This window comes from Suricata suricatta, chromosome 6, assembly GCF_006229205.1.
Source record: "Suricata suricatta isolate VVHF042 chromosome 6, meerkat_22Aug2017_6uvM2_HiC, whole genome shotgun sequence".
Taxonomy (NCBI): domain Eukaryota; kingdom Metazoa; phylum Chordata; class Mammalia; order Carnivora; family Herpestidae; genus Suricata; species Suricata suricatta.
In genome coordinates this window covers 30,573,096-30,600,978 of record NC_043705.1, presented here as the reverse complement: position 1 = coordinate 30,600,978, position 27,883 = coordinate 30,573,096, and the positions used below count along the sequence as shown (strand labels likewise).

Sequence of the window (27,883 nt, the reverse complement as noted above, 5' to 3'; positions counted from 1 at the left end):
TCCCTGGGGCTTAGGAGGCTCTAATAACCCACGATACAGCCCTGAACTTTTCATCTAAACAGCTTAATGTTATAGGCATTAATTAACCCTTATAGTACCCTAGAATCCTCACCCTATTTTACTGACAGAAAACTGAAGACTATGAGTTAGAGCCAGGAAAGGAATGTTTCAGGCTCATGTGGCCTGGACTGAGCAAGCTAAAGGCTAAATTTGAAGCCAGAGCTCAGATCATAGTCTTTCCCTTATGATAGTGGTTCTCAATCTGGGGACTGTAGGACACTTAAGTTCATGTCTGTGTTTACCATGTCTTGGCTGCCTGCAGATGCTAATTTAGTTTGTTCCTTGTCATACAGGTCCTAGTTTAAAGATCACCTACTCGGAGAGGCCTCCCCTGAACATCCATCTCTAGTAATCTTCTCCCAGTCCCTATCATATTACCCTGTGTGAGTTTCTCCAGTGTACTTGTCATTATCTCAGATAATGTTTTTGTGTGTTTATTATTTCTGTCCTTGAGTATAAACTCCAAAAAGTTAGAAATTTTATCTGAGAAGACATTTTAGATGTTCAAGTATTTGTTGGGGCGCCTGGGTGGCTTAGTCGGTTAAGCATCCGACTTCGGCTCAGGTCATGATCTCACAGTTTGTGGGTTCAAGCCCCGTGTCAGGCTCTGTGCTGACAGCTAGCTCAGAGCCCGGAGACTGCTTCAAATTCTGTGTCTCCCCCTCTCTCTGACCCTCCCCTGTTCACATGTCTCTCTCTCAAAAATAAATAAAACATTTTTAAATTTTTTAAAAAAATAAGTATTTGTCGAATGTTTAAATAAATCTAAATGAAGATGTTTTCAACCTTATGTAGATGCTGCTGAAATGAGTAAACTATACAATTATCTAACTTTAAATTATACTTTTGGTATATACTTCTCTCAATCAATAGGTACTCAGACTATAATGTTCAGAGCCTTTTTTAAAAACACTTAGAAGAGCTGGGCACCTGTGTGGTTAAATCATTAAACGTTTGACTTTGACTCAGGTCATGATCTCACGGTTAGTGAGTTTAAGTCCCACATGGGTGGACTCGAGCCCTGCCAGGTGAGCCCTGCTTTTCTTTCTCTCTTCCTCTCTCTCTCCACCCCTCACTCACTTGTGTCTTCTCTCTCTCTCTCTCAAATAAAAAAAATTAAAAAAAAACAAAAAAATAGCATCTTTTAAAAAAAAGGAATTAAAAAGAGGCATCAAAATTTCCACTTCTGGGGCACCTGGCTGCCTCAGTTGGTGGAGCAGGCAACTCTTGATCTCGGTGTTGTGAGGTTGAGCCCCAAATTTGGGGAAGAATTTATTTAAAAATAAAATATTATAGAAAAAAGAATTTCTACTTCTGGCATTATATAGATTAAACTTTTTAAATAGCCTTCCTGACTAAAACAACTGTAATACTAGATGCTAGATTAAATATAATTTTTACCTTTAAAATTCATAGATGAACTGACATACACAGGTGCTCTTTCTATCATTACTCTTTATTTAAAAAAATTTTTTTTTAATGTTTATTTTTGAGAGAGAGAGAGAGAGAGAGAGACAGGAGCAGGGAAGGGTCAGAGAGAGGGGGAGACATAGAATTTGAAAACAGGCTCCAGACTCTGAGCTAGCTGTCAGCACAGAGCCTGACACGGGGCTTGAACCCACAAACAGTAAGATCATGACCTAAGCTGAAGCCGGATGTTCAACCGACTGAGCCATCCCGGCACCCTTATCATTACTCTTTAATTTCACTCCTAGGTATATATTCTGAAGAAATTCTTGTACTTGTGGAAGACATTTTATATACTCTTTTGTACATATGGTACCTTTTTCAGATTATAAAGTTATTCATTCTATGCAGATTACAAAAATAATGAGGTAGATAAAGAGATGAAATTATTCAACACATATTAAATGACAAATATGTAGAACAGAGTAACCCAATTTTAATTAAAATATTAATGTGTCCCTTGAAATAAATCTGAACAATATACACTAAAATGTGAAAACTGGTTATCACTGGTATGGTTTCCATTTCAAAATTATATGTGTCTTTGGTGTTTTGATATTTTGCAGTAACTTCATTTACTTTTATGGTAAAAAATCAGTAAAGATATATTTTTTATATGTATAAAAAACTGTTTTAAGTAGAGAAATCGTTTTTCTGGAAAGTGTTCTTTCCCCTTTTGCAAACTGAAGAGAGTTTGCTGATGACCCCCAATTCTGTAAAAGAATTTTTAAGGACAGAAAGTTTAAAATGGGAAGAGTTTCCAGGTTTAATGGGATAGAGACTGAATGGGGCCTAGTCAGTCCCCAGGGCTTACCAGCAAACCTGCTTGTTCCCTGCCACTCTCTACCCCCTGCTCAGGAGGGCAATAGAAATCTTGGCCAGCTGCCCTCCAGTCCCGCCCCATTGTTCCCAGGTGACTGAGCATCTGGCTGTTAAGCCAAACACCAATAATGTTCTGACTTCCTGAGTAGACACCTGTGAAGAAAGAGAAGATAGAGTTGAGTCCGACCGAGTGCTCAGGGGGACAGTAGGGCAACAAATAGGGCAAAGGAGTTGATAGGGAATAAAGAAACATCACATCTTGTTCTGGGCTGGCAGCTGAATTGCCCTTTCTCCCTCTGGCCTCTAGAATTTTCTATTGCAAATGGTGGAGGTTCTTGGGCTCTAGAACCTGGAAAAGCATGAACAGAAGGGGGTTCTATGGCCCCAAAGAGAAATTCAGCTTATCATGGGGGAAAAACACCAGGCTTTTACACATGCCACACACTCTGCCTAGAACATTTCCCTCCATCTTATCCTGAGTAGCTTCTATTCATGCTTCAAATTTCAAGTTATGCACCACTTCCTTTTCTCCAATTCCCACCACCCCACCTTTACCACCCTCCAAGAAGGGTTTAGAGGCCTCTCTGCTCCCACAGGTAGTGCTTCTCTTAGCCAGCTCTATCCCACTCCAACAATTGCCTGTTGGTCTTTCCCAGTGGAATTTAAACTGATGATGTTATGGACCATGATTATCTTACTTACTCCTGTCTCTCTAGTATCTAAATACTCCTTAAGTACAGTACTCATGAAATGTTTTGTTAAGTGGAATAATAAAAATTGAAGGGATGGCAAAGTGGGCAAATGACAGAATCTCTCCACTTCTCAGCAGCCTAAGGACGAGGCCTCCAGGGCAGAGGAAAACAGCAGGGACCTTTATCTTCCTCTCCTCCCCACTCCCTGCATTCTTTCATCATCTTACCCTTTCATACCCCCCTTTCCCCATCTCTACATCTAATTTGGTGTGAGCTTGAGCTCCCTCTACTGGCCAGACTTCAGTGCCGCAAGAAGCCAAGTCCAGGTACCCTGGCTTATTTCATTCTTCCCTCTGGAGAGGCCATTCTAGTCCCTCCTCTACTTTGGGGTTCATGAGGAAATGGAACATGAAGGGAAAACTGGAGGTTTCCAAGGTCCGAGCCCACGCTTCCCTATCCTTGACTCCAGGGACACTTCCCTCACATCCTCACCTCATGCTCAGTTTCCTGGAGTCTCTACTCCCAGATTCCTCCTACTCCAGCTAATTCACAGAGATGTTGACTTCTGGAGCCTTTGGCTGGTACATCAGCTCTGACTGTGGAAGAAAGATCCCAAGATGAGTTGGGAATAGGCAGAGACAGAGCAGAGAGAAAGGGACCCACAAAGTGAAAGGATATAAACCTACATTGAGACAAAGATCAAGGTTGAAAAAGATAGCCCACCAAAGTTGCCCTCAGACCTTTCCAATCCCATGGGTTCATAAACCAGGGCCCTTGCCCTATACAGAAAGATTTCCCTCACCCCTTCAGTGTACCTGTGTCAGTGAGGAGCTAAGGGGAGTGATTGTGTTCAGGCTTCATAGGAATATTAGACTTTAGGGATACTTCCTGGACAATAATGCCCTCCCCACCCCTGTCCCCTTCTGAGAGGGCCCATCCTGGGGCTCACATCTTCACTGTCGCCCCTAAGTGAGTACTCTGGCTCCAGCCCCTTCTCGGGGATGTTCATTTCCTTCTCTGGCATCAGCTCATCCAGCCAAAGGAGTTCCTGTGGTGAGAAGACCCACTCGAGTCCCTTCCGGACTCCCACCAGGCCCAGCAACTGCAGGGATACAAATAAAACCCAGGGCTGTCAGCAATAATAGAAACATGGACAACAGTAACATTTGTTGAGCACTTCCTATGTACTAGACACTGTATTGTTTCACTTAATGTTAACACACTCCTATGAGGGAGATATAATTGTTCCCATTGTACAGAGAAAGAAACTGAGGCCTTGAGAGTTTAGAAACTTCTCAGAAGTCACACAGCTGGGATGTGGTTGGTCTTACTACAAAGCTTGTGACTCTTAACTTCCTCAGGGGGTAAGAATAAGGCCAGAAGCCACCCGTGTTGTCACCTCACTGAATAATGAAAGTGCCAGCATTGCCTCTCCCAGGGCCTCAGTTTTCTTTTGGACTTTGTATCCCTACCTGTGGTTGATCAGCCCAAAGAGTTTAGAAAAATGGAGTTGAATCAGGCATCCCAAGACTGTAGGCATTTCTCAGCCATCTTTCTTTGTCCTAAAACTCCCAACCAGGCAGAGCCAGGGCAAGTGAGAGAGGGAACATCTTCCTCTTGTGGACGCTGTAGCCACCCTCCTGGGCTCAGAGTCTCCCAGGACCCCCGGGACATTACCCAATCTTGCCCCAAGTCACCATGAGGGGGAAGATGATGGCTGCAGGAGTAGATTTGATTATCCAAAGGAGACCCAGGCAGGCAAGCTGGATGGCCGTGAAGAGGTGAACCCTGCTCAGAGGCACATGTCGCAAGAGCAGAAGGTCTGGCTGGTGTTTTGCTGGCATCAATAATAGCTGTACCCTCTTTGTGAACTAGAGGAATAAGAGGAGGAGGAAAGCAGGGTGGTCAGCCTGGAGGGTGTTACTGTCAGCTGTCCACGTCCAGCATGGGTGGGAAGTCAGAAGGCTCCCTTGGCGCCCTCCCCATTAACAGCATGGCAGCAGAGTTTCCGAGTCCAGGAGAGACCGGAAGAGGATAGGAGAGGACTTGGCAAGCATAAGCAGCAGGTACCAGCAGGAAAGAGGAGGAGGAGGGAGATTGGGGATTCTAATGGGCCCACCTGGATGCTGCTAATCGCTGCCACTCCCATGTACAGGAAGATGCCATAGAGCACAGGCATCGGGATGAACTGGCAGAAAAAAGTAGAAAGCTGGCAAAGGAGTTCACTTCTGCTAGCTGCCCAGAGCCACACTCCCCCACCCCCATCCCAGCCTTAGGCTCCAACCCCAGCCCCCAGCATCCACATCTAAGCTGACCTAGGCCTTTCTCTTCCTCTCCCACTTTGCATACCTGATACTGAAGCTTCAAGACCATTAGATGAGGTCAATTCTATAATTTCTATTTTGCAAAAGGGGGAATTGTTTCAGAGAGATTAAGTTAACTTGTCCACTACCTGGCCTACTTCTCCAGTCTTATCCACCATGTTCTTCTCTGCTCTCTCTGTTCCTGCTATATGGCTTCCTTTCCTTCCCGCAGTGTGCCCAAGTTTATTTCTACCCTTTGCAAGGCTTCGCTCTTTCCCTCTACCTACAATGTTCTTCCCGGACTCCCTTCTCACTACTCAGGCTTCTCGCTGCTCATCTCTCAGCACCCCCAGAAAGGTATGACCTTTCAATCTAAAGTAGACCCCTGGCACTCTTAATCACTGTACCCTCTTATATTTTTTATTAGAAGTAATCACTCTCTGAAATTATCCTATTTTATTGTTTAAAATTTTTTTTCTATCCTCACCAGACTGCAAGCAGTGAATGGTCTCTTTTGATCACCGCGATATCCTCTGTCTTTGGAACAGTGCCTAGCATATGATTTATGTTCAGTAAATATCTGCTGAATGAGAGTCAGCTAGTTAGCGAGCAGCTGATCCGGTCTATCTGGCTCTTTCAACTACTCCACTCTCATCCAGCCTCCATGACCTTTCCCTCCCCAAACCTTTCCTCACTGGTGACTCTTATATGCCACTCTCCATGTCTTCGCCTTACTTTGATGAACCTTTCTATGATTACTTATTACTTAGTTTTTGTTCATGTGTGTATGTTGCTGATAGGGGCTTGGCTCCCTATCTCTTTTCAATGTTCCTATCTCCCCTTCCTCTACCACCACCCCCCCGCCACTTTTCCCAAGTGCCTAGTAGAGCCTTGCACACGGCAGGTGTTCTATCAACATCTGGTAAGGGAGAAGTAAAGGGGTTTTGTCTCAAGGCTTTTCTGGGATGTGCGGAATATAAACTGTAAGTTTAGACTCTTAGTCTAAGGTTTATAGAGCAAGGCTACCATACCACTTGGCCCATTGGAGATGGTAGTGTGCCCACACCCTGCTCCACTGGGTAGAAAACCCACTGGATAAGAGTTTGGAGTCCCAGATGGATCTGAGAAACTAGCTCTTTTGGTGTGATCTTTTGTAAGCTACTGGATCTCTTTAAACTTCAGTTTCCTCAGGGCGACTGGATGGCTTAGTTGGTTAAGTGTCCGAATCTTGATTTCTGCTCAGATTATGATCTCATGCTTGTGAGATCCAGCCTCTCAACACACTCTGCGCTGGGCATGGATCCTGCTTAGGATTCTCTCTCCCTCTCTCTCTCCCCTGCTCGTTCTTGATCACTCTCTCTCTCTCTCTCTCTCTCTCTCTCTGTTTCTCTCTCTTTCTCAAAACAAACTTCAGTTTCTTCATTGGTGAAGTATGAATGTCTCCGAGTTCATGTGAGGATCAAATGAGACCAAGTATAGAGAAAACTTAACACAGTGCCTGGTGCTCAATAAGTATTTAGCCAGTGTCCGTTCTTGCTGTGTTTATTATTATTACGGCCCTGCCCCTGATGCCAGCCTAGCAAAGGTACCTTCAGTACAGGTGCCAGGAAGATGGAGGTCCCTGTGAGGATGAACACCACCAGGCCTGTCAGCCTCTGCTCCCTGTGAGGCGAGGGCAGAGTTAGCTAAGGTCTGGGAGAGCCCCCAATATGCCTGGCTTGGAGATGCTGACTAGACACTGCTACAGGAGGGAAGTGGAGGGGACCCCCCCCCCCGCCCCGCCGCCAGTAGTCTCCTGGCAGGGAGGGGGCCTTAGCATCCTGTGCAAAATTGGTGAAAAGGAAGGAGCAGCGCATTTGAGCTTGGATGTTCCAGGCCTCTCCATCAGCTCAAGCTCATAGTTGCTCTTTGTTTGTTTGGTTTTTTAAATTTATTTTTAATTAATTTTTTATTTTTTATTTTGATGGAAAGTTAGCAATTTTTACATTGCCATAAAAACTTTCATTTCACAGTTTCAAAGTTGATTTCAGAAAGTTTCCACATTGTATTTCCAACAGTTACAAAATTGTTTTTATGACAGTAACTTTGTAACATCAGTGAAGTACTCCTACGTTGAGGGGAGGAGGCGGGGGGGGGGGCAGCGGGGTGTTGGGTGGCACCTCACCCTCTCTTGGCCCTGGCTGCCTCCACCTTTGTATCCATGTGTCTCCTCCCCTAGGGCCCTCCCTAGGAAAAGAACCCAAGGAAAAGAGGGAAGCTCTGACACACCCATCTCAGCCCAGAACCCACCCATTCACACCCCCTACCCTCACCCCAGCAGTGCTCATGGAGCAGTAAGAGAGCCCTCTGGAGGGTTAGAATTTAAGCTCTCCTAACCACTCTGCTTGGTACCCCCTACACCACCTTACTGACCACTTGTCACTCTCGCCTCCTCAGTATTGGCCTCACCTGATGCCCAGGAAGCTTCGGGGCTCCCCCAGGGCACAGGCTCTGCTCTCTCTCCGAAGACTGTCCATGTGGGCCAGGGAGATGACGGTGGCTGAGACATACCAAGGCAGCCCGAGCACTGATGTGAGCAGCATCAGCACAGCCACACAGAAGAGGTCCAGGTGGAAGCCAGCTCCCTTCTGCAGGTAGTGGTGGAGCATCGAGAACAAAACTAAGCCAGACCTGGGCTCTCTGTCCTCTGGTGTGGGAGAAGGAGGGCCTGGACCCCACCCTGGAGTTTCTGTCCCTTGTCCACAGGCCCTACCTGGCAGGCCTTACCTGCAGTTTATATTCGGCCCGGTTGAGGATGACTGCTGTGATCTGCTGGTCCATGAAGATGAGGATAGACAGCAGCAGAGCAGGGAGGGCGGCTGCCACACTCAACCACCAGGGGTTGGTTCCAAAAGGTGACACCAGCCATCCACGCCCAGGGAGTGTGGGCTGGGAGAGGGTGTTCCATGGACAAGTTAGAAAGGGTCTCCCAAGAGCACCTCACCTGCACACCTCATCTTTGGCATTCTTCCATAACTCCCCAGCCCTGTCACCCGAGTTCCAAGGTCCTGGGTGGTAGGTGGGAACAGTATGTGTGCAAGCACAACTGGTTCAAAGCATTCCAGTGCTTTAAAAGAGAGCAGAAAAACGGTGACCAGCCTGGGGGTTAGGCTGGAGCCAGGGGCTCTGGACTTTGGTTCTCAGGGGCCCTCCTCCCTCCAAGTGGAGGAGATGGTAGATGAGGCCTGCCCACACTTCCACACTTATTGATGTACTGAGCCCTCCTCCCTAGACAACACCCCCCCAACACTCCCCCCTCCCCCCGCCAACCAGGGTGGGGCGACTCAGGCTCAGACCTGCCTTGATCTGGGGCCAGGGCAGGGCTGGGAGTGTCTGCAGCTGCTCTTATTATAAGCGTCTGTAGGGGGGAGGGGACCCCAGTTGCCCTCTCAGATTCTGAGCCCCTGAGGCTACCCCATATGGAGTCCCCATGCTCTCCTGTCCTGGGGGAAGCTGGCGAAGAGGCCTCCAAATGCACAGGCCAAGTCTAGGTCCTACGTCAGTGCTAAGCCTTGTCCTGTGCACTGCTCTGCCCTTGGGAGGGAACTCCAGCTTTAGCAGATCAGAGCCGGCAAACAGGGGTGCTAAGAAGAGTGTAGAGTAATTGAGTTGGTAGGGCCAACCTATGACAACAATAATTTGAGGTCTTGGTATGTGCCAGATGGATGATTTACACACATCTTCTGTGAACCTCAGAACAACTTATAGAATAGCAGCTATTGTTATTTATTATTTTCACTTTACAGATAAATAAATTGAGGCTCATTGATGAGAAATGTGGGATGACTTGCCTAAGGTCACACAGCTAGGGAGTGGCAGAACTGGATCTCAAGCCCAGGGCTGGCTGACTAGAACCCAACCTCTTAACCCCTAATTTATAATAATAACTACCATGTTTCTATACCCACTGTGTTGTCAGCAATACCTCATTAATCCTCACAACAACTCTGTGAGGTTGTTATTACTACTATTTGTATTTTACGAGCGAGGAAATGGAAGCTCACAGGAAGAAAAGCATGGTATCCATTCATCTTCCTCCTCCCAAGTCCTGTCTGCTGGCCCTGTCCTCCCCTCCGTCCTACACTCCCAACTCTCACCTTGAACTCTCTGGGCACCGTGAGCTTTGGCGTGGCTAGACCCAGGAAGGAATCGAGGCCACAGCCCAGCAGCATGGCAAGGACTGAGGAGAAGTCACCGAGTACTTTGCGTACCTAGCCACACAGTGGACACAGTCAGGTTCAGGCCTGCCAGCCCCCTCCTTCTTCACCCTTTCCCACTGACAGACAGGGCTCAAGGCCAAGAGCCAGTACTCTCCCACAGACAGAGGTAACACTCACCACAGAGGGGAAGAAGCGGCTTGTCTTTACATGCTTGAGGGCTGTGGCTGAGAGGAAAGAGGTAAGAAAGAGGAGGACGGAGAAGAAGGCAATGTCTGGGACTATATGACAGCTGGGGCCACGAGGGTGTCCTCCCCGTCGGGCACACTCAGGTGGGGGCAGCAAGGAGGCATTGACCAGGCCGAGGTCCTGTATGGAGGGGTGTTCAGGGATGGAGTTATGGGTGGCAGAATAAACATTGACTGACACTCACTGAGACACCAAGGGCCCAGGATGGGAGGTCTCCAGCCACAGCAAAAGTCTAGACCTCTGTACCTATAAGGATTTCCCTAGCCTGTGGGATGGAAAAGCCAGGAACCACTGACTTCTTTGGCTTCCACCATGTCTCTCCCAGGCCCTCTCAGGAACTAACTCTCACCATGCTTGAGATGTCATTTCTGTCTTGTGGTTCTGTCCTCTTCCACTGAGACTCATTTCCTGGGAAGCAGAGAACAATTTGGGTATATACCCTTCCCATGGAAACCTCCTCCAGTTCCTCAGGAGCCTGATCTCATGGGTCCAACTGAACCAGTTCTGACTCATCTGTCTTCTGACTCTGACTGCTACCAAGTCTGTGCTCCTCAGGACACTGCACAGTCCCTGCCAATTCCTTACCTCTCTCTATCCCGGGTGCCGGGCATAGGACTGGCCAGAGCAGATACCTAGCAAATGTTTGCTTAATAGATGAGCACACCACTCTGTGGTTTTCTATCAGGACCAGAACTGGTTTAGTTCATGCCTAACACAGAGTCTGGCACTCTTGAGAGGACATCTCTTGCCCATTCCTGCTGCTTCCTTGTGCAGGTGTATGTGCAAGTGTAAAACTCGGAGCTGCTCTCCCCCTCAGTCACTCAGACTAGAGGAAGAGCAGCAATTTATTTGATTGATGAGTTTGAGAGAAGGACATGAATGTGCCTCTCCCTGTCCCTTCCTCTCCCCACTCTTGGGAATAAGCTGCCTGCACTGTGCATGCAATTTAGCTCTGCTCCTCTGTGACAAGACAGTCCCTGCCCAGGGCAGCTATGGCTGGGTGGGTAAGTCTATCTAATTTTAGTTTCATTGTTAGGAAGCCCATTCCCCCATACATATATGCATGTTCTTTTATCAGCACTGTCAGAAATAAAGATGGTATTGGGGCACCTGGATGGCTTAGTCAGTTAAGTGTCTGACTCTGGCTCAGGTCATGATCTCGTGGTTCTTGAGTTTGAGACCACGTTGGGCTCTGCATTGACAGTGCAGATCCTGCTTCGAATTCTCTCTGCACCTCCCCTGCTTACTCTCTCTCTTTCTCAAAATAAATAAATAAACTTAAAAAAAAAAAGAAAAGAAAAGGAGAGAAAGGTAGATAGATAGACAATATTGGGCCTGCTCTGTTACTTCTCAATGGATTTGAAACCAAAATGGGGAAGAGTGCTGCTGCTTATCGGGTAAGTATTCAGGATCTTGCTGGACTTAAGAAGGACAGCCAGGAGACACCCCTCCCCCTCCTGCATCCTTCCCCAGCTCTCCCAGCTCCCCATTTCCCTCACCCACCTCCCAGGTCTGGGTACTGGCAAAAGCAGCCATAGGCAGGAGAGCCAGGGCTCTGGATGGGATAGGCACTGGTCAAGCTCAGCATTTTGCCCACAGCATCACAGATGAAGATGAGGCTGATGAGGGCACAGAAGCCTTCTTCGGTGAAACGGGTAAAGTAGCGTACCAGCACGCTGGCTTCTGTGGCCACCAGTGCCAGGCAAAAGGTGGCCACCCAGATGCCCACCCATAGGCGGAAGGGCAGGTAGTCCAAGCTGTAATCTCTGGGGGAGTGAGACAGGCAGAGATTGGCAGAGCTATTCTGCTCCCCGCTTAACCCAGGTTAGGTACCCCTGGAGCCAAACAGACAGCTCCCTCCCTTCCCTATCGACCCAGCCAGGACCAGGCTGAGAGTGCAGCTGGTGAGGGTCTGGTGAGGGTGGGAGTGTTCTCTTACCTGCTGAAGGAGAAGAGCAGGCGTTCGAAGACCAGCACTGGCCCCGTGCTGCTGAGGATAGTGAGGGGTTGGCCAGCCATCAGACAGAAAACAGCTCCAGCCACTGCAGTGCCCAGGAAACTTTCCAGCACCCCCTAGAAGCCGGCAGAGGACCCTGTCAGCACAGGACACTGGAGTCCTCAGTATAGCAACACAAGCTTCCTGGGAGCCTCCACTGCTTACCCACTGTCCCAGGGTGGCTAGCAGAATATCGAAACTTGTGACTGCCCCCCTCACATCTTCCGATTCACCTGAGCACCATTGGTGGCTTCCCCCAGCAGACCCCCAAAGGTGATGGCATTAGTGATGGTGGCCAGGTAAATGTAGAGCACGGCTGAGAAGCACTGGGGATGCAGCGCGTCCAGGAAGTCACTGGTGTACCACGAGGTTTTCCGGCGCACATCCTGGACGAGGCCCCCAAACAGCCTCCCACCCATGGTTTGTCAGTGACCCAAGTGCCCACACCCCATGCCCCTACCCCTGCTACTTTCCCTGTGGCTGGGTGAGCCCCTCCATCGTGAGCATACACCTCTGTGCCCCTGTGACCCCTCTCCCCTCCCAGTCCCGGTACCCTTGCTCTCATCCCAGCTCACCTCACCTGCCTGTCCGCTGTAACTCTGGGCTGGGTGCATGTGGCCGGTAGCCATGTCTGTCCTCAGCCAGGGCCCCATGCTGCATAGAGGGACCCTTGACCTCTCTAAGCTGTGAGAGGAGCCTGAAGAGAAGGGGAACCCAGGTTGCTGAGGATCTCCAACCAAAACATTACTGGACATGATGCCCTCTGGTGGCTGCTCTTGTCTCTGCCAGCGTACTCCGAATCCAAAGGTAAGTCTATCCCTTTCCTGGAATGCCCTCCCGTCCTCAACAGTGGATCTGGACCTAAGGTCTGTGGAGAAGGCCCCCATATACCTTTTGTGCTGGGGAGGCAGACATTTGGGTGGGGCAATCCGGGCTGTCGGGTCCCACCGACGTGGAGGAAGCACTGTGACCTCCTCTAGGAAGGCATCCAAAGCTGCCAGAAGGTCATGAAGGCTGCTGGCCCGACGAACTGACCACTGGAATTGCTAGGGATGGGGCAGAGAGGGGCAGTAAATGCCGATCTGGACCTCTACATGAATCTTTACAGTCTCAAAGCTAGACACAAATCAGTCAATACATGTATGCACTGAGTATCTATTGGGTACCTACTGTGTGCCAGCAGTGTCCTAGGTAAGGGGGCTACAATGGTAGTCAAGAAAACTTAAGTCCTCAATGTGGACAGACACAAAGCCACACTCTGCCTCACTGCTGAATTCAGTCACACATCTAGAGGCCACAATATGCACTCTCACTGACACAAGTCTTTGTGTGTGCACACACATGCGCGTGCGTGCCAGCAAGTGCCTGCCGAACTCACCCGGTCACTGAGGAGGATGGCCATTGCCCGGCCCATCTCATGATAGCCCCATCCCAGTGTGGAGGGACCAAGGAGGAGGCAGAAAAATCTGAGGAAGGAACCAGGCCCCAGAGAAAATCAGAGACTGCTATCCCATAAGGCAGCCCTGACATCTGACCTCCCTACCGGTCCCCCTTCAACACTCATGTGCGCGCCTACTTTGCAGCCCTGACCACTACCCGCTCCCCAAGCTCTTGAGCACCATCCCCTCTCACCACCACTCACTCCCCAGAGAACTGGACCAGAGACTTTTCAATCACCTCCCCAGTAAAGACCTATCTTCTGGGCTCCAGGACTCCACAGCCTCACCTGCTGGGAAGGGGCACTTCAGTGAGAGGTCCCAATACTACTGGATCCCGGAGTCGTACAAAGGCCCCCAGGGGCCGTACCAGGAAGCCCAACTCTCCTGCCAGCACAGCCCCTGCCTCAGCCCCTGGGGGCAGCTTCCGTCTCAGGGGGTTCTGATGCTGGATAGGGGTTCAGGGAGACACAAGGATGAGAGGTTATGTGGGGAGGTGGGTTTTGGTAGGATACTGATAGATGATAAGCCAGTGAAGAGTGAACCTCTGTTAATCCCTGACCCCTCTTCAAGCCCTGCCCAAGAAAAGACCACAAACCTGTTCCTTCAGTGGGGCTTCCTCCTTGTGAGAGGCCTCTCTTGGATGGGCAGACCCTTCAAAACATGATTAGGCAGTGATTAAGAGTACAGACTTTGGAGATGGACCCTCTAGGGCTCCCTGCCCAGATTTACCCCTGACAAACTATGAAAACTAGAGCTTCCCCTCATTGAGCTTCAGTTTTCTCATCACTGAAATGGGGCTAATTGTGGTACTACCTCACAGGTTGGTTGTGAAGATCAAATGAGAATATACTACATGTAAAGCTCCTGGCACGGTGCCTACCAAGAGCATTCCTTCACAAAACTATGGTCCCTCCATTCTTCTCCCCTTACCATTTCCTCCGCTTCTCACCCATGAGGCCTGGGTTGAGGTCTGAGTGAAGCCTAGGCTGCTCTTAGTCCAGGAAGCGGCAGGGAGATCTGGGACCCTCCCACCGAGGGCTTTTGGTCCTGGGCTGAGGGAGAGGCCCCTCACCCTGGCAGGGCCTGGTGCCTGTGGTCTGGATGAGGTGCTGGGGTCTCTGCAGCAGCAAGGCCTGCAGCTGCCCTCTCAGCTCTGGGCTCAGCGACTCCACTCTTGTCACCTGTTCTAAAGAATAGAAATGGGGCTCAACCCTTTCCTGAGAAATCCCTGTCCCCAAAGTATTCCCCTTTCCCCTCCACCTGGCTCCCTTTTCCTTCTGGGAGCCTCAGGAAATTTGCTCCTCCATTCTGCTTTTCCATCTCCTCCCTGCGACAGGGATGGATAATCCCAAGGGTGCAGTGGGGTGAGCTCTGGAAAGTAGTAAGGCTTTGGGGGGGAAGTCTTAGGGAAATGGCACGGCTGCCCAGGCCCTCTCTGCACAGGCTCCCAGCATACCCACGAGCTCCAGGAAGCTCTGAGCTGCACAGTCCAGCAGCACAAGGCCCTCGGCCAGTAGGCTGCGAAGCTTCTGAAGGCTGGCGAGTGCCAAGGTGGGCACGTGAGGGACACTCCACCGGCCTGCACCCACCTCCAGCTTCTCCTCAAACACCACCCACCTGTGGTGGAGAGGAAAAGACTGTGTTATTGGAGCCATCCCTCCCAGGTCCAGGTTGTGGGAACACAGGAGAGTCAGGGAAAGTAGGGCAATGGGGGGGCGGTGCTGACCCCATGGTGCAAAGCATGCCCTTTCCTGGACCCTCACCCTTCATCTGGTGTGAAACTTGACTGCAGAGAAAGCTGAGCAGCATGGAGGGTTAGGGCCTGAATTGGAGAGCACAGAGAGCAACTCTTAACTGGGGCAAGAAGCCCCTCCCCAAACAGGAGGAGCTATGGGTCATGGAGGAGTCACCAGCTGGGGAAGGGGCAAGACCCCATAAAACTATTCTGGGTTCCACTCACCTGCCTGTCTCTCTCCACTCCAGTGCCTGGGGCCAGCCCAGAAGTTCATTCAGCTGAATGAAGAGCAGAGGGTCCTCAGGGACCCCCAGATCCCCTCTGTCTGTGTCTGAGGTGCCATCAGGGCTGGGGCAAGAGCCAGGGCCACTCTCCAGCTCTCCTGTGGGTACATTTTCACAAGCACTGGAGACTTCAAACTCCTCCTGGCCAAGCAACTTCATCTTGGGGAGACTTGCACAGACTTCCAGGGACAGTGCAGTCCTAGGTTTTTAGTCCAGGGGCCCTCTGGCTGGCTGTATTTATAATGTACCCCACCCTCCATGCAGCACAACACAAACAGAGCAGGGCCTGTTGATTCCAGAGCCAACTGGGTAATCCCCTTTTCTGCTTGCTTTCCCCAGCCCTTGCTGCCTGAGAATGTTTCTAAGGCCAGCCTGATCTTTCCCAGGTTCACCAGTAATGCCCAGCCTGGGGCAAAAGTGTTGTGTGCACTTTCTGTGGGACCAGGTCTGACCCCACTGTATTTTGTGTAAATTAACATGAGTAAGTCACTGGCCTGGGTCTGAGGACTGAGACCATCAGATTATCCTGCACCCTACTCTGTATCAAATACAAATACCAACCCCCGTGGGACTGTTTTGAGTGTCACCAATACACCCTAAGGGCACCTTTTTGGATAAACAGAGTCCTAATAAGTAACTGGGTCTATAGAAGCCAGGTTAGATAGAGTAAGGGAGACAACAGGCAGAGTCCCCTCCCATTAAATGGGCTAATAGTGAAAAGTGGAGGTAGTTCATGGAGAACACAATGCCTGAGTCTTAAATTCCTTTGTTTGATCCCAGAAACTTTCCAGTTTAGCTGTGTTCTTGGGGTCTGCCCCTGGAATCCAGACCCCCAGTGAGAATAGAGGAGCCAACTAGAGTGGATGTATGAAGGAGTTCCCAGGGTCAAAGAAGCAGAAGAGAATGTGGTCTATTAGCAAGTCCTATTGTCTCTACCTTCAAAGTAAACCCAGCATCGAACCACATCTCCGCACCTCCTACACTTCTACCTTGTTCCAACCCCTCATCACATCTCACCTGAATTATTTCAATAGCTTTCTAATCTCTTGCAATAATCTCCTAGCTTTCACTCTTCACTTTTTTTTAAATTCACTCAATTTTTATTTTAGAGAGTGTGCGAGCAAGGGAGAGAGGGGAGGAGAGGAGGAGGAGAATCCTAAGCAGGCTCCACGCTCACCACGGAGCTCGACATGGGGCTCAATCCCACGACCCTGAGATCATGACCGGAGCCGAAATCAAGAGTCGGGAGCTTAATCGAGTGAGCCACCAGGTGCCACTCGCTTAATTTTTTATATGCAAAGCCATGTGTTTCATAATTTTCAAAGTCATCGTGCCAGATATTTGTAGATCCCTCATTTTTATATTCTTAATCCTTACAATAACTCTACAAAAACGGTCTTACTCCATTTTACAAACAGCCAAAGTTTATTCTCTGCACAGCAGCCATAGGGATTGTTTTAAAAGGTCATCAAGCTATGTTACTCTTCTCAAACTTCACCCAATGCATTCCTATTACTTCTAGAAGAAAATCTAACTCTGCCATGACCTATAAAACCTACAGGCAGGCCCTAGCCTACCTTCATGCCCACATCTCATACCACTCCCCATGCTGACTCCTTTCCAGCTGCCCTGGTCTTTGCCTATTTATGCAAAGCCTGTTCCTGCTTGGGAGTCTTTGCAGTAGTTCTCATCTCTGCAATGAGTTTTCCCTCCAGATAGTTACATGACTGAATCCCTGTCACTTAAGTGTCATCTTAGAGGTTACCCACTGAAGGAGACCTTTTTTTTTTTTTTTTCCAACCATCCAGCCCTGTTTCTCCATCACATTTCTCGGTTTCGTTTTCTTTCTAGCAATCATCACCGCTAGTATCTGCCTCATTCATTTGTTTGCCGTATATTGCCTGCACCTCCCCCACCCCGAAACACACACTGGAATGCACCGTTCACAGAGCAGATATTTTACCCATCTTCTCCACCGCTGCCCCTAGAGCACCTAATGGCCCTCAATAAATGCTTGTTCAATGAACGCATAGAAAGGGAGAGGCTGGGAAATAAAAGCGTTTCTCCTGGAGGCCACACGAGGGCGCTGCTCCCTGCGGACAGGATCGCTTGGTCCCCTAGCCTGCAGGGTTTGCGTCCCCAGTGTACTTGCCAGGGTGACGAGGTGTTAAGAGGGAAGGGAGGGGTCCTTAATGCTGCAACGTTCCCTGGATTGGCCTGGCGGGATGGGATGTGGGGAGAGCGCAACAAGGATGGAGACAGAGGGCCAATCGTGCTGTTTTGAACGAGGGTCAAACCCTCCACTAGATACACGGAACCCCCCTCCTCCCTGGGAAATGGGACTTGGGCTGACCGTCCCTAACAACCCCAGGTCTGGACTTGTAGCGATCTACCCCAAATCCAAGGAGGTCCCAAGATAGGAATGAAAGGAGTGAGTCATTATATTACCATTTGGGAACCAGGTGCTGAGTCTGAGAGGGGAGTTGGTTTCAGTCCCAGAAAGAATAGAAACTGGCCTAGGGCCTTGAGAGGGCTTGGAATCCCTGTGACCATCCCCTTCAAGAATGTGCCCCAACCTCAGAGCAAGTGACTCAGGAGAGCCTGAAGGGGACAGGAACAGGGATTTAACATGAGTGCCCCCTCTGGCATATAGCCTTCTTTCCCACCACCACTCCCGCCAAAGTTTGAAGGGTCCACCCTTGCCTTCTCTGTGGCCCTAACTACCCTGCCTCTCGTGGCTGCCTGCAGTAGAGGGTCACCATGCCTCCACTCTCCCAGGGCCCCACTCCTATCTTTGGGTCCTGAGTGGTCTGAGTTGTGCCAGTTGGTGAGGGATGTGAGAACCTGCAAATCTACCTGTGGGCACCAGTGGTCTCCCAGGCAGGGTTCAGAGGAGGTATGCTAGCTGGGCGAGTAGCCTTGCGTGTGGGCAGTGGGAAAATACCCTGACCAAGGAATCCAAACACTTGGTTCTCATCCTGCTCAGCTACAGGATTGTTAGGTGTTCTTGACCAAACCCCTTCCCCTTTCTAGCCTGTTTTCTTTGTATAAACTGAGACAGTTGGGGTAGATGATTTTCAAGGTTCAAAGCATACCTTTATGCAATACTCTGAGCTGAACCTGGAGAGGAATGGAGTGGTGTCATGAACAGACAGTCTTGGTGTAAATCCAAGCTTGGTCATTTTCTACCAAGTGGAGAAGAGATTTTTCATGCAGAACCTGAGTCTTCCTATCAGCAAATGGGGAGTAATAAAAGGACCCATGCCTTGTAGGTTTTATTAAGTGAAACAATGCATGGAAATTAAGCCTAGCACAGAGTACACTACATGGAGACCATTATTACTATATCTGTGAAAATAGTCACTCCTAGAGTAGGGAAGAAAGAAAATATATATTAAAATGTAAATTGTATCCAACCCTGTGCCAGGTACATTGTCTAGGGTAATCCTTACAATAAGCTTAAAAAATGTTTAGTTTTTGATAACTTTTTAATTTTTGGCTATCTATTTATGGGAGTCTATGGAATAAGAAATAAAAAAGTAGAAAAAAAAAGAAAGGTACAGAGAAGTCTCCAGCAGGACCTCACCCTATTTCCCCCAATGGTAATATCTTACATAAAGATGGCACAATATCAAAATCAGGAAAATGATATAGGTACAATACTGTTAGCTAGACTGCAGGACTTATCCAGATTTTGCTTTTTTCTACATGCGCTTATTTGTCTACGTATGTATTTGTGTATATATAGTTTTATGAAAGTGTATCGCATGTATAGATTCACTCACAGCAAACTGGGCAAGTTGCTCAACTTTCTTACATTTTGGTTTCCTTATCTCTCAACTGGGGGTGAATATGCTAACTTCCTCAGAGGACTGTTGTGAGAACTTTTTTTTAAATGTTTATTTTTGAAAGAGTATGAGTGTGGAGGGGCAGAGAGAGAGAGGGAGACACAGAATCTGAAACAGGCTCCAGGCTCTGAGCTTTCAGTGCAGAGCCTGATGCCAGACATGAACTCGGAAACAGTAAGATCATGATCTGGGCTAAGGTCGGACACTTAACCAACTGAGCCACCCAGGTGCCCTGAGTGTCGTGAGAATGAAAGGAGATAATGTATATAAAGCCTCAGAGCAGAGGCACCTGGGTGGCTCAGTTGGTTAAGTGTCTGACTCTTGATTTCAGCTCAGGTCATGATCTCACCTCCCCATTGGGCTCTGTGCTGACAGCACAGACTCTGCTTGGGAATGTCTCTCTCTCCCTCCCTTTCTGGCCCTTCCTTGCTCTCTCCGTCTCTCTCTGTCTCTGCCTCTCTCTCAAAATAAATAAGTAACTAAACATTAAAAAACAAACATAAAAAAATAAAGTGCTCAGAGCAATGCCAAAAATGTAGTGAGCACTCAGTAAATTTAAGTATTTTTTAAGAAAAAGCATGTTTTGAAAAGTGACTTAAAATACATAAATAATTCATATTTTTAAAATTCCTATTTGTTTTTAAAAAAGAGCAAATGCCCATATGCATAAAACATAACAAAATGTCACAATGCGCTTACCCCAAAATAACCACTATTAGTAATTTTACTCACACCACCAATACGAGGCACATTTCATTATTCCCACTTTATTATTAGAACATTGGGGCTCAAAAAGGTTAAGCAATTTGCCTTAGCTACTGACTTATTAGTGAGGAACTGGTGTTTAACGCAAACTCTTGCCTCCAGGTGCTCCCAGCTGCAGGGGGTTGGGGGGGGGCAGACAGGTGCAAGAGTAACAGTGACTCTCCCTGGGGTTGCAGGGCTCAGGCCTGCCCCCTGGTGAGCAGTATCCACTGGCTTCTGAGTGCTTCCATGTTCCAACCAATGCCTTAGCACCTCTCAGGTCATCTCCATGAGTCTTCAAGATGGCCCCTGGAGCTAGTATCCATTTGATTTCTGAATGAGGAAACTGAGCCTCAGAGGTACCTTGGCCAAAGTCATAGCTATGGGCTAGTGGGCCAGGGTTCAGAAAGACATCAGTTGGATGCCTCAGCCTGAGCTCCAAAGCCTAGGCTCTGAGGGATTCAGACAAGATGCTAACAGAATGTGTGTGGAGAGAGAGTCTCTCCAGTTAGAGCTCTGGGCTTCTCTGACCCTGGAGCTGCGGTGCCCTTCCCTGACACCCAACTTGACCCCAGACCAACAAGATCCAGCCAACACTTGGAGTGGCCCTGACAGTTGAAGCCTGCTTCTACGTCTCACAATGCTCACATTCCATCTGGAGTAGAGGGGTGAGGGCATTTGAAGGGGAGGAGAGGAGGAAGAGGTATCAGAGAGATAGAGTCTGCAGCACAAAAGCACTTGCCCTAAACAGCTCTGCCTCAGGCTTTCCAGGACCACCCACCCCTCCCCCACCCGGAGACTTCCAGACTCAGGAAGTGTTGGGAAGGCAACTGCAGGTGTGTGATTTTTGAGTTTCACATTAATTATTTATGCACCCCTTACTTCCAGGAAAGAATTAAGACAATAAAAGACATCGTTACAAATAAATATTTAAAACATGATCACCCATAATGAAACCAAATTGGAGAAGAAGGAGTTGTCCTCAGAATTCTAGGCTAGAGATAATCATTGCAACTGAGAATCAAAACTTAATTGTGAGCTTCCTGGAGGTGGAGGCAAAAAGGGAACATATGAATTCCACACTTGTCATTATCTAATAAAAGGAAGGAGCTATGCCATATAGTCACGAGAGTCAAAATTTCTAACACTGAACTACAGGAGGACTTTATTACTCAGGCAATGGCCAGGGAGCTCATATGTGACCGTATCTAGAACAGCACTTTTAGAAAGATACACAAAGGCTTTTCATGTGAATATCTCTGGTTTTGGTGGTCCTCAATCCTTTCAGAATCGATTTTTTAGAGCAAATATGGTAACATTCCATTACTATCCTGAAATAAAGTTCACAGAGAATACGGCATCTGCACATTTACTTTTTCCTCTTTTGTAGAAGTCTGTCCACGTTAACATTTTGATGTATTTTTCCAGGTTTTTTCCTCCTATTCATAAGTTTTCAAAAATATTTTAAAATAATTATAGGGGGGTGCCTGGAGGCTCAGTCTGTTAAGCGTCTGACTCTTTGTTTTGGTTTAGGTCATGATTTCATGGTTTTGTGGGTGCAGACCCCGCATGGGGTTCTGGCGCTGTTAGCATAGGACCTGCTTGGGATTCTCTCTCTCCCTGTTTCTCTCTACCCCTCTCCTACTCAACTCTGTCTCTCTCAACGAAATAAATAACCTTAAAAATATAAAATAAAATAATTATAGAGAGGGGCACCTGGCTGGCTCAGTTGGAAGAGCATTTGACTCGATCTTGGGGTTGTGAGTCTGAGACCCACAATGGGTGTAGAGATTACTTAAATAAATAAACTTAATAAAATGCGAAGTTAAAAAATGAAATAATTATAGAGATACAATTCTGCATGTTTTGTGTGGGGTTTTTTGTTTTTGTTTTTGTTTTGTTTTTTTTTTACAAAGCTTGTGGAACGTAGGACTCCGGGGGGGGGGGGGCACTTTTTAATTGAGCCTGACGTCTTTTCCTCCAAATGCCTGAGGACTCCCCGCAGGTTCGTAGAATGACCCCTAGGGGGCAGTATCTCTTCCTTTGTGAACCGTTGTCTAGATTAACCCTCAGTTACAAAAAAAAAAAAAGCAAATGAATAAGGTTTAATTGTTAAATTGCAGCTCTGTGATTGCATTTCTTTTTTATTATTATTAATTTTTATTTTATTTTTGAGAGAGTGGAGGAGAAGGGTAGGGAGAGAGAAAATCTCAAGCAGCCTCCACTTTCAGTGTGGAACCTAACACACGGCTTGATCCAAAGACCCCTGGGATCATGACCTGAACTGAAATCAAGAATCAGACGCTGAACTGACTGAGCCACACAGGAGCCCCTGTGATTGAATTTCTAAGAGGAACCAAACGTACACATTTCTGGTACAGATTGTGATGTGACCTCATTTTAAGGCTGAGCCCTGGAGAAGTTAGTAATAATAGTACTGACCTATTTACTTAGGGCTTTCCATTTTGCCAAGCACTTTCAGAGGTGCTACCTCCCTAATCACAAGCACCCCCTAAGCAGATTTTATTCTCCACACTGAGAGACGAAGAAGCCGAGGCACATAGAGAAAGATTATCATGCCTCATAGATCAGGCACTGTTGGTTGCCATAGAATTGTCTCAGCAGGCCCTTGGATAACAGCGTGCCTGCGAACAATTCATGATGGACATTACTGGCCAGTGCCTGAACACAGAACAGTTGTGTCAACCGCTCGTTTTCCTTGTGAGGAGCCTGAGGCTTAAAGAGAGAGAGAGGTGGGTTGTGTGATGGACAAGAGGAATCACTTGCCCCCTCCTTGATGACAGACAGCCATCTGTACTTTGGGACGGCCAAAGTAGGAAAATCCTGGGACTGGAGAGGATAATCCCTTAAAGTCCCAGAAATGGGTCCAGAAATGGAGGATGATGCCTTGAAATCCATATTTATAATGAGCCTTGAAATCCATATTTATAATGAGCCAAGCACATTATAAATATTCCTTCCTCAACATCTAGGGATAACAGGGACTCCTCACTCCCCTAGCCTCCCTCCCCAAGTTGTCTATGCATAGTCTTCATCCTATGCAAATGGATCCTGACCCCAGGCAATCAGACAGGCGGTCTCAATTGTCCCTGGATGTGCACTCAGTGTGTTATCTGGCACCATCTCCAGGAGCCTCCAGTCAGCACAGGAAGTTACAAGGGGGCTCCAAAAGGCAGATCTGAGTACAGATCCAGCTGCACCCCCAAAACTGCCTAATCAGCTGGCTCAGATGGGGATACAGAGCAGGGATGAAGCTAGCCTTCGGCAAGGAACAATAACTCCTTAACTATGAACTTTCAAGCTTAGGTAAGTCTGGACTCGCACCTTGTGCTAGAAGTACTCTCAGTGGGGGCGGCCTCTCCCTGGCCGCCAGAGCTCTAGGTCTGACTAGGACTCACTCCTCCTGGTTAGAGTGGAAGGGGAAGGTAGCTGAATCCCCTCCCCCGGGGAAAACATGCCACTCTCTGAGCTCTGAACCAGGGTTGATATCTTGGGTAAAGGTTTTCAAAACTCTGGGAGGCCTTGGAGTCCACCATTTCATCATCAGCATGGCCATCTCTGAGCAGGGAGAGACCACTTCAGCTCTGAGGAAGGATGGTTGCCCCAGGACAAAGCAGCACCTTTTTAAAGTTCCCACTTAAAGGAAGGGAGGAAGGGATTGGGGGGGGGGGGAGAGAAAGACAGAAAGGAAGGGAAAGAGAAAAAGAGTAAGAAAGAAAGAACATTTGGGGGTTTGGGGGGTGGGGTTTTAAGTTTTTGTTAACAGCAGCTGTAACCAAGTAAGTACCTACCATGTGCCACACATATTCCATCTGCTTTACACACATGATCTGATTTAACCATCACAAAGCCCTATAATAATAGCTACTGTTATTATTCCCATCTTGCAGATGAGCAAACTATAGGTCAGAGAAGTTGAATAGCATGTCCTCAGTTAGAAAACTAAAAAATAGCATGTTCAAAATTTGAATCGTGACTATCTGGCTCCCAAGGGTATGCCAATTTCATTAGCAACTCTGCTGTCCTACCTGGTCCTTTTTCTAGCCTGTGAGGCAGATCCCTATCACTGTCCCCCTAGGACAGGTGGATCCCTGAGGCTCAGTAAAGCTGATGAGGTCACTGTCTGTCAAAGCAGAGCCATTATCTCACCCATTTGTTAAGGGTAGTGTTGAGCTTAAGAACGCAGGCCCAGGAAAAAAGGAAGGAATTCAAATTGAGGGCTAGATTCTCCCTAGCTAGGTGACCTTGGACTGTTATTCACGTCTTTTAGCTTCAGCCCCTTAAAGGATGGAAGAATATCTAGTCTGAGGGCAATTATGAGGATCATGCAAGCAGACGTGTGTGAGGTGTTCAGCACAGAAGTGTCCTTACCAAAAGTGCCTCTGTCTCTGCCTCAGAGGTTCAGATTTTGTTCAGATGCTCGGTATGTTATCCTAGTGAATCATACAGACTAGTGCTTCTGAACCTGGCTGATGTTGGGATTACCAATAGGAGTATAGATGCTGGGCCCCACCCCAGGAGGTTTTGAATTAGGAGGACTGGGAGTTAGCTTGGATCTTTTTATTTATTTATTTTTTTAATTTTTTTAATGCTTTTTTATTTATTTTTGAGAGACAGAGAGAGAGATAGTGCGAGCAGGGGAGGATCAGAGAGAGATACAGAATCTGAAACAGGCTCCAGGCTCTGAGCTAGTAGTCAGCACAGAGCCCGACGTGGGGCTCGACCCCACGAACCGTGAGATCTAACCTGAGCCGAAGCCGGACGCTTAACCGACTGAGCCACCCAGGCACCCCGGATCTTTTTATTTTTAATAAATTCCCAGGTAATGCTGATACACAGCCAGATTTGGGGGAACTAATCTCCTAGCATAGACATCTCAATCACTGGGCAAGGATTCAAGCTAGTTCCCTCTCCAAGGCCCTTCCTTACCACCAGGTGCTCCCACCTCCTCCCAATTGGTTTGTGAATGCTCTCTCCAAATCAAGGTCTGTATGGCTTAGCAGTGAGTCAGTGATACTCAGTGTCCCATGGAGCCTGTCTTTTCAGAGACAAGGGAACCCAGCACAGGGCTGGAAAATAGGATGCCAGGGTTTCTGCTCTAGATTTGCCCCCTCGTGACTCACAGTGGCCTAGAGCCAGTCTTCAAGCTCAGTTTGTTCATGTTCCATAGACACTTGGGGAAATCAGAGTGGCCCGTTTGGACTCTGCTTCCTTAGGAGTTTATCCATGGCACTTGACAATGAGGACAGGTGGAAGAGGACATGAAAAATCCTGCATAGTTGTGCTTTCCCATCAACATCTCATTTGATGCTCACAGTGTTAGAAAGTAAAATCTAGCATCTATCTTGGCCTGTAATGTCATCTGTTACCTGTCCCTAGTCTTTGCTTCAGTGTTATCTCATATCCATCCTTCCTTTCTGGCCTTCTTGCTGTTCCCTAAATGTTCCAAGTTTGTTCCCACTTCAGTTTTTGCACTATTTGCATGGCTTGGAATGCTTTTGCAATAGATGACCACAAGTCCGTTTCCTTCTTTTTATTTGGGCCTCAGCTTACATGTCATCTGCTCAGAGAGACTTTGCTGATAAGTCACCAAATCTCAAGTGTCATCTCAAGCACTGGGACACATCATCCTATAGGATATCATTGTATTTTAACTTTCATTATAATATTTGTCATTGTTTCTGGTTTTCCTTTTTTATTTACTTAATATGTTTCCTGTCTCCCTTTCTGGAGAACATAGGCTCCATGAGTTGTCTTGTTGTCTTTTTTACTGCTGTGCCCCTAGTGCCTGAGTTTGTAGAATAAAGATGTTAATGAGGTTGCCCCAGCCTGAATGGTGATTTTTTTTAATTTTATTTATTTATTTATTTATTTATTTTGGTCAGAGGACACTCAAGGTTCTCAGGGGGGAAGTGACTGTCCCAAAAGCATTCCAAGTCTTTTGTCTTCTTTTTCCATGCCCTTCCCGTAAAACCTGGCTGACACGCAAACCAAGGTGGGGTGAGGCTCCTACGTGTGATGAAAGCTTGGAGTTGCCCCATGAATGGGGCTGAGGCTGATGTGGAAGTGAGAAGGCGGAAGGATAGAGCATGCAAAGAGAGAGGCAGGCTGGGACAGGAGAGCAGGGTGTGAACCTGGAAGCAGGCGGGGAAGGGGGTGACTTGGCTGTGTGTCAGGAAGTGTTTCCCTCCGCCCTCCCCTGGGGAGAGCCCTAACCCTAAAGTGGCTTGGTTTAGGGGAAGGAGGTGGTCAGGCAGCTGCTGAGGGAGAGCAAAGGTGCGGCCGGGGTGGCGATCATCCACAAAGGTACTAGTAATCACCCCAAAGAATAATCCACACAGTGGCACTTGGCCAAATAGGTGATAGGTGAGCTTCTGCCTGATACCAGCCCAACATACAGCCTCATACTTGGGGAGAAGAGGGAGGAAAGAGGCTGCTAAGAGAATGGAGTAGTCATGATAGAATGCTTAGTGATAATAAGATAACAGGTTACATTTACTGAGGGCTTATAATAAGCCTGGCAGTGTACTAACTGCTTTATATGTATTTTCTTTCTAAAGTCTTATTTTTTTTAAGTTTATTTATTTGCTTTTGAGAGAGAGAGAGAGAGAGAGAAAGAGAGACCACAAGCATGAGCGAGGGAGGGGCAGAGAGAGAGGGAGACAGAAAATCCCAAACAGGCTCCTTGATTTCAGCACAGAGCCCAATTCGAGGCTTGAACTCACAAACCATGAGATCATGACCTGTGCTGAAACTCAGAGTCAGATGCTTAACTGACTGAACCACCCAGGTTTCCCTCTTCATTCAATCTTTAAAAAGTTCCCTATAAAATAGGCATTATTATTCCCGTTTGAGAGATTTGGAAACTGAGGTGCAGTGAGATTAAATATATTGTTCAAGATCACTCAGTAAGTGACAAGGTCCAGATTCCAACTTAGACATGTAGTGATTCCAGGTAGTGATTTCCACAGCATTTCCTATGGAAACCTAAGCCTGGGAGGGGTTGCTAGGGGCAAGTCAAGAGGGCAGACCCCCACAAAAGTGGTGACGGAGAGACACAGTGGGATAGCCTGTGTATAAATAGGAGGCCTGTTTTTATCCCTACACATGGGCTGAAATCAGGCAAGCAGCTCTCTCTGGCACCATTTGAGGGCTCTGAATGCCAACCAAGCCCTGTGTTATACAACTCCCTCCCCAGTACATCCCTGGGAGTTGAAATATCTACTGGGAGAATAATTTCTTTGGGTCAGGACACTGACTGCAGAAGACCCCTGTAAAAACACATGGGTTGGAAGAGAAACACATTAATCTCCTGGCACCTGTTGAAAATAGCAACCTTGGCGAGCCAGCTAAGTCCTGTGGGAGAAGCTCTCAGCTTTTACTTTGGAGAAGGTGGTGTTGCGAGTCAAAGAAACGTGAGAAGCTCGCGGCACAACCATTGTCTTTCCAGTCCCAGAAGCCTGGGAATCCTAATCCATAGTTCAAAAATCTTAATGAAGTCTATATTCCCCTGGGAGAAAGATGGAGGGAAGCCACTCTAGCAGCTGGAAGAATGCTAACTTCCTTTGTTTTTGCTGGATTGATATCAAGTGCCTGCAACTGCAACTCTGGTTACTTTGGGTTCATGAGACCTGCTGGCATTCGTGTGTCTAATTTTTTTTTCATGCGTCTAATTTTTAAACGATAAAATGAATTAATGATCATTTACTATTTGCTATATTGCTAGGCAAAGATGGGAGACAGAAGGTGACATGGGTGCAGATCCCTGGTTTGGAGCAGGGATGGCTGGAGGGACCAGGCCCGAAACAAGCGAAAAAAGAGGGGTGTCCAAGGGCAGAGCACAGTACAGCAGTCACAAGGCTGCCGCACTACAAGCGTTTGTGGAAAGGTAGGAACTGGTCCCCGCCACCTGCCGGTCAGTAGCACTACCCACAGTCTAGCGACGGCCGCCCTGGCCTTGTCCCAAAATATGTGAGCGCCGCCCCCAACTCCCGCCCCCTTCCCCCCGCCGCGCCCGTGGAGTCGGG

At 47.9% G+C, this 27,883-nt stretch overlaps 2 protein-coding genes across 4 annotated transcripts in view; one reads left to right on the top strand and one right to left on the bottom strand.

Moving 5' to 3' along the window:
• HBEGF (heparin binding EGF like growth factor) overlaps positions 1-27,883 on the top strand; it is a 63,409-nt gene that overhangs the window by 22,640 nt on the left and 12,886 nt on the right. The window contains exons 1-2 of one of the 3 annotated variants that reach the window (XM_029942050.1): positions 12,472-12,592; positions 27,583-27,744. In XM_029942050.1, coding sequence (XP_029797910.1) covers positions 27,608-27,744 — 137 coding nt within the window. In that variant the 5' untranslated portion in view covers positions 12,472-12,592; positions 27,583-27,607. Of the gene's footprint in view, positions 1-12,471; positions 12,593-27,582; positions 27,745-27,883 lie in introns of those variants that run through there. The other 2 variants (XM_029942048.1, XM_029942049.1) reach the window with 2 other exon arrangements.
• On the bottom strand, positions 1,944-15,402 carry SLC4A9 (solute carrier family 4 member 9). Its single transcript, XM_029942051.1, has 22 exons — positions 15,185-15,402; positions 14,681-14,913; positions 14,297-14,410; positions 13,820-13,875; positions 13,512-13,669; positions 13,164-13,251; positions 12,677-12,831; positions 12,366-12,482; positions 12,019-12,193; positions 11,729-11,862; positions 11,293-11,555; positions 10,139-10,197; positions 9,721-9,909; positions 9,481-9,594; positions 8,111-8,272; positions 7,793-7,971; positions 6,934-7,006; positions 5,161-5,229; positions 4,739-4,912; positions 3,991-4,143; positions 3,534-3,637; positions 1,944-2,502 (listed from the first exon to the last, which is right to left on the bottom strand). Exons 1-21 carry the CDS (start codon positions 15,400-15,402, stop codon positions 3,584-3,586), a joined length of 2,937 nt encoding a protein of 978 aa, XP_029797911.1. The 3' UTR covers positions 1,944-2,502; positions 3,534-3,583.

Excerpts from the sequence above, each read along its gene's own strand:
- SLC4A9 (XM_029942051.1), bottom strand. The coding sequence starts at position 15,402 with ATGAAGTTGCTTGGCCAGGAGGAGTTTGAAGTCTCCAGTGCTTGTGAA. Across the intron at positions 12,483-12,676 it reads CTGCCTCCCCAGCACAAAAG|GCTCCTCTCACAGCTTAGAG; the intron begins GTATATGGGGGC and ends CCTTCTCTTCAG. Across the intron at positions 4,144-4,738 it reads CCATCATCTTCCCCCTCATG|TTGCTGGGCCTGGTGGGAGT; the intron begins GTGACTTGGGGC and ends GTATCCCTGCAG.